Genomic DNA, 13051 nt, shown 5'->3' with positions numbered 1-13051 from the left:
AAAGTGACTACGTATCTAATAGCGACCAGCGTGTACGCAGGAAATCCTATAAGCTAAAGCAACGTACGTTTTAACTACGCATAAAAACACGTTCTGGACGGCTTCTGGTAATAAAGCAACTATACATAGAAATAGTAACAAATATTCTGTAAAGTCTTTAGCGATGAAAAGGCCCAGAACTTATAAAGCTTAAGTTGACCACTTAAGTTTGTCGTGGTTAACGAGAAACTTAATTTTTTTACATTGGTTGTAGTTTGATATTCCATCCATTTTCTTTTTGTCTGAGTGTGCCAGAAATATGGCTTTTGGCCTTGGGTGCCTGTCAAGCATTTCCTTTTCGAGCATGTTGAGATTATTTTAGTACAAAAATGTGTCTTTTGCATTCCTTGTTGATGTGTGTGAATTTATACTTCTATCATGTTCGAAATAAATAAATAAAATAAGCATGACGGTGGCAGCATGATGCTATGGGATTGATTTCCAGCTAGTTTTACTGATAATGGAGAATTGCCCTTTAAACTCTTTACCTTAATTTTTAATAAACAAAGCAGGCTAATATTAAGCTCCTGGATTGGCCTTCTCAAAGCTTCAACCCTGTTAAAAGTTTATGTGCCACACCTAAAAGCGGGGAAACATATCAGTTAAGTAAACTTTGCAAATTCCGATAAAAAGAGTGGTCAAATATTCAGCAAAAATTATGCAGAAATCTTGCTGATGGCTAAAATACCGTGGTTAAAAAAGTGGAACATGCTGGCAGACATTAAACCAAATATTAACAAGGATGCATGTTTAATTTTGAGCCAAACATTTAAAAGAATGACTAAAATTAAACTCAGAAGACTATAGCCTTACGTTTAAGTATGTTAACGACTAATTTAAATGTAATTTTTCCCACAGTATTTTATTGGTTCTGCGTTTTGGAAAGCAAATGTAACTCTCCTGGGACTGGGTGGTTTACAACAGCTACTGATATCCCCCCATCTTTAGTAACCTGACACTATGAGGCTCTTTAGAGGCTTGTAAACATGTGAAACATTGATGAGCTGGAAGGTCAGGAGCACTGGGTGCAGAAGTCTGCCGTAATAGGTGAAAGCAGCACCATGGGGACTGTTAGCGAACCTTTGAAGTGTCCTGTCTGCCAGGATTTTTTCACAGAACCTGTGACGCTCCAATGTGGACATAACTTCTGCCTCACCTGTATCCGAGCCGTTTGGGAAACAGATGAGTCCACTGAGGGTCCTTTCTTCTGTCCAGAGTGTCAGATATTCCTCCCACCTAATCTCACTCTGGACATAAACACAAGCCTTCAGGAAAAAGTCAAGGATTTCACCACAAACCAGCAACCAGCAGCAGCTGAGACCGACTCTACAGCAGCATCCTCTCTAATTATCCACTGTGACCACTGCATAGAGAAACCATGTGTGGCCATCCAGACCTGTTTGACCTGTGATGCCTCGCTGTGCCAGGCCCACGCCCAGCTGCACCAGCAGAGGTCTGCCCTGAGGGAGCACACGCTGGTGGATGTGACCAAGGATCCACTGTCGCTGAAGTGCAGGGAGCACCGGGATGAGCTCAAGCTCTTCTGTATGGAGGAGAAAATCCCTGTGTGCTGTTTGTGTGTCCTGGTTGGAGTCCACAAGCACCATAAGGCATCTCAACTTCATGAAGCCAGCGCAGACTTTAGGGTAACATTTTTATTTTGTTTTTCTAATATTCTATTCTGCCACAAACTAAACAATGACTTCAGTAATTACTGTTCACTACATCTATTTAAAATTTATTTTATGATAGGAAACTAATAATATGAGTGCATACGAGGCAGTTAGACTGTAGCGTGTTAGTCCATACAGTGCCATCTACTGTGCAATCAGTGCAACTTCACAATATCTTGCTAGCCCTGGAGTATGACGCCCTTTAGGTAAATAATTGATGGTGTCAATTAAAAACTAAGGATGAACATAAATGCAATGTTTAAAACGATTCAGTGAAGTGAACATATCAAAACTAACCATTTTTCAATCAAAGAGAACGTCATGCACGGCTGTATATATTTTATCTCAATTTTTGGCCATTTTTAATTGTATTGTTTCAGAAAATACTTCAACAGTAGTAACTTAGTGTCAGTTACTCAAGTTTTGTTGTCAAAAATTATTCTTTTGCTAATTAGACCAGTAATACATGATACAGATAGTGTCTTTTTATTTTATATTGCTAAATTGCAGCAATATGGTTGCAGGGTGATTCAATCACCAGCACTGACTTCTTGAGTCCTTGATATGGCTACTTTGACTTAGTATATGTTATTATTAATTTGTTTTGCACATATATATATTTGTAGGTCTAAGTGCATGTCATCCACATAAGAACACATATGAAAATATTTTTAAATTGTACACGAGAGCATAAAAATTAAATTCACATTTTATATATACCAAACGAAAAGTAAAACATCTTGAATGTGGTTATGCTAATTCATAACCATATTCTGATTCAGTTTTATGTCTGTCTTCAGAGTATGTTGGTGGCTAATATGAACAACTTACTGAAGAGGAGAGGTGAAGCAGAGCACACCATCAAGGACTTGGAGTCACTTTACACACAAACTGTGGTACAGTCATTATGAGCTTATAATACACTCCTGTTTTCTCTTGCGGGCAGCCTTGCGTTTATGACATTTTAATTATCTTCCAGAAATCTGCTGCGGATTTCAGAGAGAAAATCTCAGACAAGTACAGCAGAATCCGTGTGGTTTTAGATGCAGACGAACGTCTGATGATGCAGATTATAGATGCAGAGGAGTCGTACATGACGGACTGGCTGGAGGCCCAGAGGGGCATCACGGAAACTCAGATTAAAGAGATAGACAGATTAAGAGCCTCCAATAAAGCTCTCCTCCAGGAAACAAATGACCTGCAGTTCCTTCAGGTGAGTAAATCATTGTAAAAATAATTTAAGTATTTTACAATGATCATTAAACCACAATGGATTAAGCCTGCTATGAAAAACACCTAATCTAAAAAGAAGCCCATAATCTAATGCCACCATATTTGAGCATGTACAGTTTGCCTCTATTTACATGGACAAGCCAAATGCAGGGAAATGTTTTAGGGTAAACAAAGATGGAGTAGCTTGGTCACAATGACATAAACTATGTTTGAAAGAGTCAAATCAGTTCTTTCCAAATAAGAACACTGTCAGCACTGGCAAGCATGGTCGTGGCAGTAGCATGGTGAGGGAACGTTTTAAATGACTGCCTTCAAATTCCTCAACTTCAAATTAATTTGATGGCTAGATTGTTCAAACTTGGACACATGTGATGGTTTTGTTTGGACAATGACCGTAAACAGACATTAAGAACAAATAAAGTTGGTTAACTTTGAGAATTGATCATTTGAAGGAGCATCTGTGCCAGAAATCCCACTAATTCAACCAAATTGTTCCTTTCTTGATAAAGAATGCACATTTCTGACAGAAACTGTGGATTTTAAGCATATGGACTAGTGACTAGTTATGAATTCACCTTTGTTTTTCTTGTGTGTGAATTTTCATTTCTGTATGTACTTGCTTTGTTTTCCATCTTCAAAAGTAAAATTTCTTAATACTGTTTTGAAGTTGAGCTAAAACTGATGGCCTGTTAATTTTTAACAGCAAATCAGATCACAAAATCTTTGGTGAGTATATTTTTACACATTGCATTTTGGTATATTTAACCTTTCTTTTGTGTTGTTACTAATTTGCTCCTTTGGTACATTTATTTTTTGTTTTCTTTACAGTGATCCATTGGATTTTCCTCCACTGCTGGCTGTAAACAGGGATCTTTGTGACCATGAAAAGCTGAAAACCATTGAGAGGCTCGTTGATGATCTCTCATTAGCTCTGTCGCAACACTTTCCACGAATGTGGTCATGTTAGTGATTAATTCAGGATTTCATAAGCAAGCAATCATCATTTGCATAAATGTGGTGCTGATTGTCGTTTTTTTCTATTATTATTATTGCAGACCTAAGTTCACCGGCTTTAGATCCAAAAACAGCCCATCCGAAACTAGAAATATCTCCAGATAAAAAGCAAGTTTACTGGAGACGCCATCGTGTTGGAGACAGACCGAACCCTCAGCCTTACGACTCCCAGTACAGTGTTCTCGCTCAGGAGAGCTTTACAAATGGCCAGCATTACTGGGAGGTGATTGTCCAGGATAAACCCTTCTGGCTGATTGGTGTCACCACAGGTTTGCTCACTAAGAAAACCAGTCCGGTTCAGAGTTCCTCCAGCCTGGGTGTGAACAGCACATCCTGGTGCATCTACCATGGAGATGGACAGTACCTGGCTTGCCACGACACACAAGAGAAGCAGCTGCCAGTAGCAAAGAGAGTCAGGAAACTGGGCATACTGGCTAATATCCAGAAGGGGGAGCTGTCATTCTATGATGCGGATGCAATGACTCTGCTTCACTCTTTCTGTGTGCAGTGCACAGAGCCTCTTTACCCCATGTTCAACCCATGCATCGATATGACCGGAGTCAACAGGCAGCCGCTCACTTTGTTCTGGATTAAGGATCCCTGGAATTGGGAAGACGATGAAAAATGAATGATCTTTTCTGTGTTTATTTCATTTGAATAATGTGGTGAAAATGTCAAGTCAAATAATTACTTGTAAGTCTGTACACCGACAGATATTTGCATGGTTTAAACAAGGATCTCAATCTATCTATTTAAGTATTAGAAGGTAGATGATAGACAATATTTTCCTTCAGTGTTTATATATTATCAATCTATTCCGACTATGATTTAATTCTATAGTTGTGCAACGTTTAATAAAGTAAATACACATGGAGAACTTACTGTGCAATATTTTCTTTACAGGTTCAACATCAAAAGTTGTACTTTACTTTGCCTTGACAATGTATTCACACCTTTGGACGTTTTCTACATTTTGTCACATTACAACCAAAAAAAACATTTGTATAATTTATTCAAATTTTATAGGATGGATCAAAATGGACCAAATGGTCCATATGATGCACCATTTTGGTCTGATAATTGTGAAATAGAAGGAAAATTTATTTGTGTCACCATTCAAAACAGCTACAGATTTAAATATGTCACATCTACAGATTTAAATCATAGCCAGGTCTTCTTTGCAGACTAGTTCAAACTCAGTCAGCGGGACTGGAAAGCATTGAGGAACACCAAGTACACATTATTTAATAATGAATCAACAGAAAACAAGGTTGTGACAGAGAGGGAAGACATATGGCAAAGGTCATTGGGCCTGGACTCGAACTGCTGAGCACTGAGGTCTCCATACATGGGTCACGCACTACCCCCAACTGTCAAACCTTGAAAGTCTCAATTATATTTAGGTCTGGACTTTAACAAGGCCATGGTAAATACATGAATGCTCTGTGATTTAACCATTGTACTATAGCTCTGGCGCACATTTAGGGTTGCTGTCCTGCAGCATGGTGAACTTACGAGTCAGTCTGAAGTCTATTGCAGCTGCTAACAGGTTTTCATTCAGGATTGTCCTGTATTTAGGGTCCATCCATCTTCTCATCAACTTATTATATTATACGTAGGAATAGTCTTGCATCTCTTTTCCCATGTTGAAGGTCTCCATCTCTTATGTGCTTATCATGTTGTTGTGCATTGCAGAAAGTACATGAATCGTGTGTAAACTTCTGGCCTGTTCATTTTGTAATCGCCCCCTCGGTTCATCAGCCCACAGCGGACAACAGCCTTCAGTGTCAGATGTCCGTGGCTTTTATTTTTTGCCTCTACAGCAAACAGTGCAGCAAGAGAGATCAAATAACATCAACTGTGAACTTTGCTGCATTGAGTGTCCACAAACACTGATGTTAGCAATTATTTGTATAACATCTTGTTTTCTCTTAAGCAAAATTGATTAACAAGTACTCAGATTACACAGGTTTTTGGCAAGTTAATAGGTTAGGAAAACCATTTCAGCCCAGTTCAGAGATGAATGCATTTAGATCCAACTGCACAAATAAGCATAAAGATTTTTAAAGATGTGTAAAAAGCCTTAAAATAAACCCATCTTTCTTTCAGTGGAAAATTTCTTTCTCTGTTCTCTAGCAGTGAACTTTGAAGATTTTTTTCTTTTCTTACCCACTGTGCATTGTGACAAGGTAAACATTTTCAGTCATTCGCAGTAAATACACTGAAAAAGAGAATAGGTGACCCAACTTAAATAAATTGCTTCAATTAGTGACAAGTTTTTTCACTTTAAATTATTAAGCTGTCAAGTTAAATTCACATAAATGTAGTAAGTTGAATAAACTGGTTTTAATTCATTCAAATTGAAGCTGCATTCCATTTTCTTACTGTATGAGCATTATGAAAACAGCTATTATTTGTAGCCATTTTGTGAGTAAAAACTGACAGAAATCTTAAATAGCATGTTCTCTTGTCTTTTCCATTTTGAAGAGTGGCCTCTGCATTACAGCTTATTTTACCATAGGAAATTAGAAAGTCAGTTAATTAATAATTAATTATTAATTATCTGTTGATGTAAGCATTACATTTTTAAAAATGCATTAGTTGCTTTAATTTTATAGCAATCAATAAGAGTGCCAAAATTCAAAAGGAGCAATTTCTTTGTGTGAGAATTTATTTTATTCCCTTGTTTGAAAATTTTATAAAATTTATGCAGAGATTTAAATGTAGAAAATTAATTTATTTATTCTTATGCTTTTTACTCATCTTTCAGGGTGTAAAGTATGTTGCTGTAACATAAATTCATAAAAATTCTAACTAATGTAAACCTTAACTCTTACAGCAACACGCACCACTCTTACTTGAATATATTATCTTGTCTCTCCCATTTCAAGCTCATTGCATTTACATGAGCCTCATCACATTTACATCTATAGGAAACAGAAAGTCTAACTAAACAACAGTTCTTAGCTATTCTGATCAATTTAAACAGGTTAAATCATATTTAAACTGGAGAATAAACGTGCTAAAAGATCCCCCACCCCTAAAAAATTCTCCAAGGACTGGATATAAAAAGGATAGAAAATATTATGCATGCTCTTTGACAGCCTTTGTAGTTTGGAATACAACATACATTTAAAGCAATTCAAAGAATTACTCCATTTGTGCACCAAAGCATATTCCTCTTACAAGCTCATTTTAGTGGTCTTGTGCTCTTGGTTGATGTATTTAAACAATATCCATCCATCCATCCATCCATTTTCTGTTCACCCTTGTCCCTAATGGGGTCGGGAGGGTTGCTGGTGCCCATCTCCAGCTACGTTCCGGGCGAGAGGCGGGGTACACCCTGGACAGGTCGCCAGTCTGTCGCAGGTATTTAAACAATAGAAACAAGTAAATGTTTTTATTATTTGACTTATCAATCACAGATTAATCGATGTATCGGTTAATTTTACCTATAATTTGCTAAAATGACAACACATTAAGCAGAAGCAAAAGTTAGACATTTTATCCCTGAAGGAACAGAGTGGAGTACACTTTTATTGAGGTTTTTTCAAGTTATTTTTCACATTCGCCTGTGAGAAAATGACAAAATATGTTGAGAAAATTTCAGGGGTTTTTTGGGAGGCTTCAAAAGAGTTCAATCAGGTGCAGAGCAGTTACGAAAAATAACTTCAATCACATCTTAATTCTCGGCCAAACACGCTGGTATGTTCATAACTAATATCCTTGGGTTATTTAAGCATGTCCTTGAGTCTTTGACTTGATCCAGTCGAGGAAGGTAGAGACTCTTGAGTAGACTCCTGGTTTGTTTTCCTTTCCACACTGATCTCCCCAGCTCACCACACCATAAACAACACTGGTGTCATTTTGCTTGCAAGTCAGTGGTCCTCCAGAATCCCCCTGAAACAACAGATGAATGGAAAATTAGAGTAGAATAGAGAAAAAAAGTGGCAGGTGGATGCAAAGTACACAGATACACCTAAACATTCAAACATAATTTAAAGCTACTGTAAAGCATAAAGCTGACTAACCTGGCAGGAATCAACTCCACCTTGCAGGTAGCCGGCACAGAACATGCCATTATTTAGGACGGCCCCGTAAATAGTGGGCTCAGAGCACTTTGCCTGGTTGATCAGCAGAACATTAGCCTCTAACAGGTGATTCGAGCCATAATTCGCTGCAGATGTGATTTTGAACAATTAGGACAAAACAGTTAGTTGTAGTAAACAGAGTGAACCAAATTATGAGGAAAAAGTCGCACACATACAGTCCTCTGTGGCCCCCCATCCAGAAATGGTGCATTCAGTCCCATCAGAGATTTGGCCACCGGGCAGACAAGCTGTCTTCACAAACTGGGTCTCATTTGCGCAAACTCCATCTCTCCCCCTAAGCCTTAACAAAGCTTAGAAAATACGGATCAGATTAATGTCACACAAATGTTTTCACAAGGTAATTGTTACGAAAATGTAACACAAGAAAATCCTCAAATCAGTTTAGAAAATGAATACGAACCTCACTGGTAAGCAAAAATCACTGCCAGGGTTTGTTTTGATTCATTCAAAGGACAAATATCATTTTAGAGACATAAAACCTAAGAGTTTGAGTGTGACAAGTGGTATCCTTGTTTTAAGTACATAAAAACTTGCTCTCTAATCTAAATGAGGCTAATTTCACTACAGATACAGAAAGAAACATGTTGGTCAAACCTGCATCTATCTGATGGATTTTAGTTGTACCATTTATTTTTTACACCCAGATCTAACACTTGCAAAAGTGTGCTTTTTATTCCCGCCATAGAGTGCCAATGTGCTAGGTCTCTAAACTGCTGCTCTCAGACACTTCTTACTCCTCACTGAAAAACATCGCTACATAAATCTTCACTTTATGAACTCAAATTAGTCTGCTTTCATGACTTTTTTATTCTTTCACACTTTTTACATGTTTAGCAATTGTATTCTTGAGAATTCATATAACTATCAATTGTGAGTCTAAACACAATTGGAGGATAAAAATGGCTCTTTATGGAAGAAATACAGTGCAGTTTTACCTATGTCGTTGTAAACAGCTGCAGAAGTCTCCCTGTAGTTCTCGTGGACAATCGCATTCTCAACTTCAATGACTTGAGCTGAAGGATCATGTGCGTCCAATGACAGGCTACCCATCACCACCTGCATGTCCTTGTTTTGTTCACTGTGAAAAACAAAACATCCAGTAAACAAAAAAGCTGAATGAAAGTCATAATCTAAATTCTTCAGATTTGGAGGGTTGTTTTCTTACATGCAGTGTCCAGCTGTCAGAACCCAGCAACTCTCGATCAGAACTCCTCCACAGACGTGGCTGTATTTCATGTTGGAGTTCTTTGGTTTCTGTTGCACAGAAACCTGCCAGGGTACTGCTCCAGGACTGACTTTCAGACCCCCAAAGATTCGAGTTAAGATCTTTTTTGGTTGAGCCACTCCGCAAGTTTCAAACTGTTTTGGTGCAGGAGATGGAGATGGCACATCAGGGGAGTCAATTGGTTCTTGGGACGGCTGTGGAGCCTTGGTGGTCTTTGGTGCTTCAGTGGTAACTGGAGGTGGCTGAACGGTAGGAGGCTTAGGCTTGGGGCCACCACTAGGGGTCGGAGGGCCACCAGTAGGAGGTTTGGGTCCACCTGAAAATGCAAACAAATAGTTTGTCGTTTGTTGACCCCAACATCAGAGTCAGAAACCTACTAGGAGCTTTGTTCTGGACCTGTTGGTTCAGGACATTTTTTCACATCACAGTAGTCCCAAAACAATCTTCGTCCTCTTCTGAAAAAACACCAGGGCTTTGGTTCTCCATCTGGGTTTCTGCACATTAAATAAAACCAAAGTAACGTACCATAAATCCATGATGACTGTAGTTGTAATACAGTTCAGTCTTGTTTTTGTTCTGACCTGCAGAAGTTATGAGGGCCAAGGCCGTCGTCATTCTCAAACGAGTTGAAGGGATCAGCTCCTTTTTCCAGGATAAAGTGGGAGTTCCAGTAGAGACAGTCAAAGCCATCATCTGTCTCGCTCACATTCCCACGGTAAGACTCGCCATCACCCACATAGCAGTCATTTGGACCTAAAAACACATCCAGTGTCTTAATAAGTAGAAAACTCACATAGTATGAATGCTTCACGTCTCCCACCCCTTTACTTGTTTCTTTGTTCTCTCTGTTTTAACTTTTTTCCAAAGTTTTATTTGACAGACAATAAACAAACAAAGAAACAAAACACTTTGTATAGAGCAGTGAGCATTTGCAGTGAGCCCCTCATGAGTCAATAACTTATAGAAACATATTAAGCTTAGTCTGCAAGTATTTTCTGATCTGTTTTACTTAGCAAGATACTGAAGTGAGGTTGCATGAAAAGCATCTGTGAACATCGGTTTTCACACAGATTCTTAACTTGTATCAGCTCTGATCACATGTTTTGGGTCATTGTTCTGCTGGAAGAACATTCTCAAGTATTTAGCTGCATTCGACAGGTTTTCTTCCAGGACTGTCCTGTTTTTAACTCCATCAGTCTTATCATCAACTTCTGACCTGCTTGAGAAAAACATTCCCACAGCATGATGTTGCTACCACCCTGCTTCACCATATGAGTGTTGTGTTCAGGGTATTGGGCAGTATAAAAGAAAAAATCCCTTTTCCTCTATGTTGGTGGAGTCCTATTCATACTTTGTGGTGTATAACAAACTTTCTTGACTTGACTTTCTTTTTCTTTACCTCTCTTCCATCAAGACTAAGACTTTGTACTTTCAAAAGATTATCCAAAGCTAAGAATTGACTTTTTCTTCTCCTGTAGCGCTAATGTTAGCACTAACTAAAGTTTTCCTTGTCTTTCTCATCAGTTTAGGTGGGTGACATGTCTTGGTAGTTTTGACTCCACAGGTCTAGTCCATTTACCAATTATGTGACTTCTGAAGGCAATTGGATACATTAGATTTTATTTAGGGACACCAGAGTGAGAGAGTTGAAAACAAATGGAGGCCATCCTTTTTGATTTTTTTTAAGAAGACATTTTGAAACGGTAGTGATAGCGCAATAAAATGTGTTAAGGTCAAAGAGATATAAAAAACTGCAGGATTCTGTGCACACACATTAGTCTTGGAAAACAAAGAGACTGATATAAGAGTGCAGTATTTACCAACATGACAGAAGCGTCCACTGAATCCTTCGCGACACTGACACTCAAAGTCATTCCCTTCCCGGATGCACTGGCCACCATTTCTGCACGGGTTTGGCATACACACAGAATCTTTGCACAAAAGAAGGATCAAATACACACAATAAACGTTTTAGAAAAGTAACTAGCTGAAAATGTAGTTTTGCTATTTGATCCTTACATCGTTTGCAGTCTGGAGGCTGGAACGGGTATTTGCATTTGCACTCATAGAAAGGAGCGGTTGAAGTCAGCACACACTCCCCCCGACCACAAACACCTATTCTGCACGCTTTCGGGGCTGACAACCATAAGCACAAACAGTAGCTGCTGATTTTACAGTCTCAGTTGGACACTGACAGGAACTTCAATAGGAAGAAGATGACAGCTTCATCCAACCTTTCTCGCATTTCCTTCCCTTGAAAGGCGCAGGACAGTCACATTTGTACCCTCTCCTGCCTTTTTGCTTACACACACCGTTGTTAAGACAGGGATTGGGTGTGCATTCCCCTGGCAAATTAAATGGAACTAGGTTTTAATCAGGCAAAGAAAGACACAACTTTTTAAAGCGTAGGTCTAATCATTATACCATGTAGATCCTGAAGGTCATGAAGCCAGTCCATAGAAGGCTGATCTTCGTCGTCGTCATCAGATGACTCCTTGAAGATGACGTCTAAAATAATATTTTCATTTCAGATTTGGAATACGTCGTTTCTTTTGCTGAATTTTTTAAGTTATAGAATCAGTATTTTATGACAAAATGGAGCTCCAACCTTCAATTATATCTTCAAATTTTTGCATTTTTTTCTCCCGCCCTTGTCCTCTTGATCCATGTTTGTCTTTGTGTTTGTCTTTGTGTTTGGGTTTCGACTGATTAATGAAAAATGACAGTTAGAAATTTGTTAAAGCATTTCATAAATAATTCCACCAAACACAATAATGGTTTTAATAACAATAAACGTCATAGGATAGAACTAATTGAGCAATAATAAAAGAAAATACAGTTGTAATTAAGAGTGGTGCATTTACTACATTGTTTTAAGATAATACATGTTGTAAATACTTACTTCAGTGGGGATAAGGAGCACAGCCAAGAAGAGGAAAATGAGAAGGAGCTTCAGTTTCATGATGGCAGAGCACCAGACGACGTCCAGGAGGACCAAATGAGACTGTGCAGCGCTGTAGAGAACCTGACCTTTTTCCTACATTTTTACACAAGGACACTAACCTTTGAAACTTTAGTTTAATCTGGCACTCATCCATGATGCTGAGTCAGTTTTATTGATTTAAACTTTACAATAAGAGACCCCACAATGGTCTCTTAAGATGACATAAAGATGTTTTTACAGCTACTATGAATATTGCATGTTTTTTAGTGTCATTTGTGACATGTTTGCAGACTTTTTACATTAAAAGCATCAAATTCTAAAAGTGAGCCCTACACTTGCAACACAAATGCTCAGAGAGCATGTTTGCTAAAACCTCACTGTTTGTTTGCTTCTAGACTTTGAATCACATACCCTGGGCACATCAACAAGTGGACTATTTATACAGTGATGCAATTTCAGGACATGCATATTTCTGCAGGGACATCTGAATAAATCAGAATATTATTGAAAAGTTAATTTGATTTCATAAATTAGTGAAAAGATTAAAATTCATGTAATATGTAACGCAGTAAACTTGATGACACAACTTATATGTATTTGTTTTTTCCGTTTTGTAAAAGAATAAAAAGAAGAAAGAAACAAAAAAGTAACTAAACAAATATAAAAATCAGACAATGATAACCTAATTAAATACATAATGTAGTTTTCAAATTATGCTTTCATTTCTAAGAGAAAAAAGCTACTGAAACCAACCGTCTGTGGGAACCTGACTGCTCCCCTTTGTGAACTAACAGTTTTGGTTCAGTTTAAT

At 38.1% G+C, this 13051-nt stretch overlaps 2 protein-coding genes and 1 long non-coding RNA gene across 3 annotated transcripts; 2 read left to right on the top strand and 1 right to left on the bottom strand.

Moving 5' to 3' along the window:
- The first annotated feature begins 1100 nt into the window (after positions 1 to 1100).
- Positions 1101 to 4796, top strand: LOC114137647 (E3 ubiquitin/ISG15 ligase TRIM25). Its single transcript, XM_028006400.1, has 6 exons — positions 1101 to 1685; positions 2513 to 2608; positions 2692 to 2925; positions 3649 to 3671; positions 3774 to 3907; positions 4001 to 4796. The coding sequence occupies exons 1-6, from the start codon at positions 1101 to 1103 to the stop codon at positions 4585 to 4587; spliced, it is 1659 nt and encodes a 552-aa protein (XP_027862201.1). The 3' UTR covers positions 4588 to 4796.
- Positions 4797 to 6612: 1816 nt separating this feature from the next.
- LOC114137649 (uncharacterized) lies at positions 6613 to 7760 on the top strand. Its single transcript, XR_003594051.1, has 2 exons — positions 6613 to 7180; positions 7329 to 7760. It is a non-coding gene; the product is annotated as an uncharacterized LOC114137649 (long non-coding RNA).
- Positions 7449 to 12355, bottom strand: LOC114137645 (hyaluronan-binding protein 2). Its single transcript, XM_028006399.1, has 13 exons — positions 12199 to 12355; positions 11905 to 12001; positions 11721 to 11804; positions 11531 to 11641; positions 11316 to 11432; positions 11117 to 11227; positions 9878 to 10049; positions 9693 to 9790; positions 9237 to 9612; positions 9007 to 9149; positions 8227 to 8361; positions 7991 to 8136; positions 7449 to 7859 (listed from the first exon to the last, which is right to left on the bottom strand). Exons 1-13 carry the CDS (start codon positions 12256 to 12258, stop codon positions 7695 to 7697), a joined length of 1815 nt encoding a protein of 604 aa, XP_027862200.1. The 5' UTR covers positions 12259 to 12355; the 3' UTR covers positions 7449 to 7694.
- Positions 12356 to 13051: the final 696 nt, after the last annotated feature.

Source organism: Xiphophorus couchianus, chromosome 22 (genome assembly GCF_001444195.1).
Source record: "Xiphophorus couchianus chromosome 22, X_couchianus-1.0, whole genome shotgun sequence".
Classification (NCBI taxonomy): domain Eukaryota; kingdom Metazoa; phylum Chordata; class Actinopteri; order Cyprinodontiformes; family Poeciliidae; genus Xiphophorus; species Xiphophorus couchianus.
Note: the sequence above shows the minus strand (reverse complement) of the source record. Positions and strands in the feature narration are given on the sequence as shown.

Coding starts and splice junctions, on each gene's coding strand:
- LOC114137645 (XM_028006399.1), bottom strand. CDS start 12,258: ATGAAACTGAAGCTCCTTCTCATTTTCCTCTTCTTGGCTGTGCTCCTT. Junction 8,137..8,226: donor ATGGGGGGCCACAGAGGACT/GTATGTGTGCGA, acceptor TCACATCTGCAG/CGAATTATGGCTCGAATCAC. Junction 7,860..7,990: donor GTGGAGTTGATTCCTGCCAG/GTTAGTCAGCTT, acceptor CTGTTGTTTCAG/GGGGATTCTGGAGGACCACT.
- LOC114137647 (XM_028006400.1), top strand. CDS start 1,101: ATGGGGACTGTTAGCGAACCTTTGAAGTGTCCTGTCTGCCAGGATTTT. Junction 2,926..3,648: donor ATGACCTGCAGTTCCTTCAG/GTGAGTAAATCA, acceptor AATTTTTAACAG/CAAATCAGATCACAAAATCT. Junction 3,672..3,773: donor ATCAGATCACAAAATCTTTG/GTGAGTATATTT, acceptor TTTTCTTTACAG/TGATCCATTGGATTTTCCTC.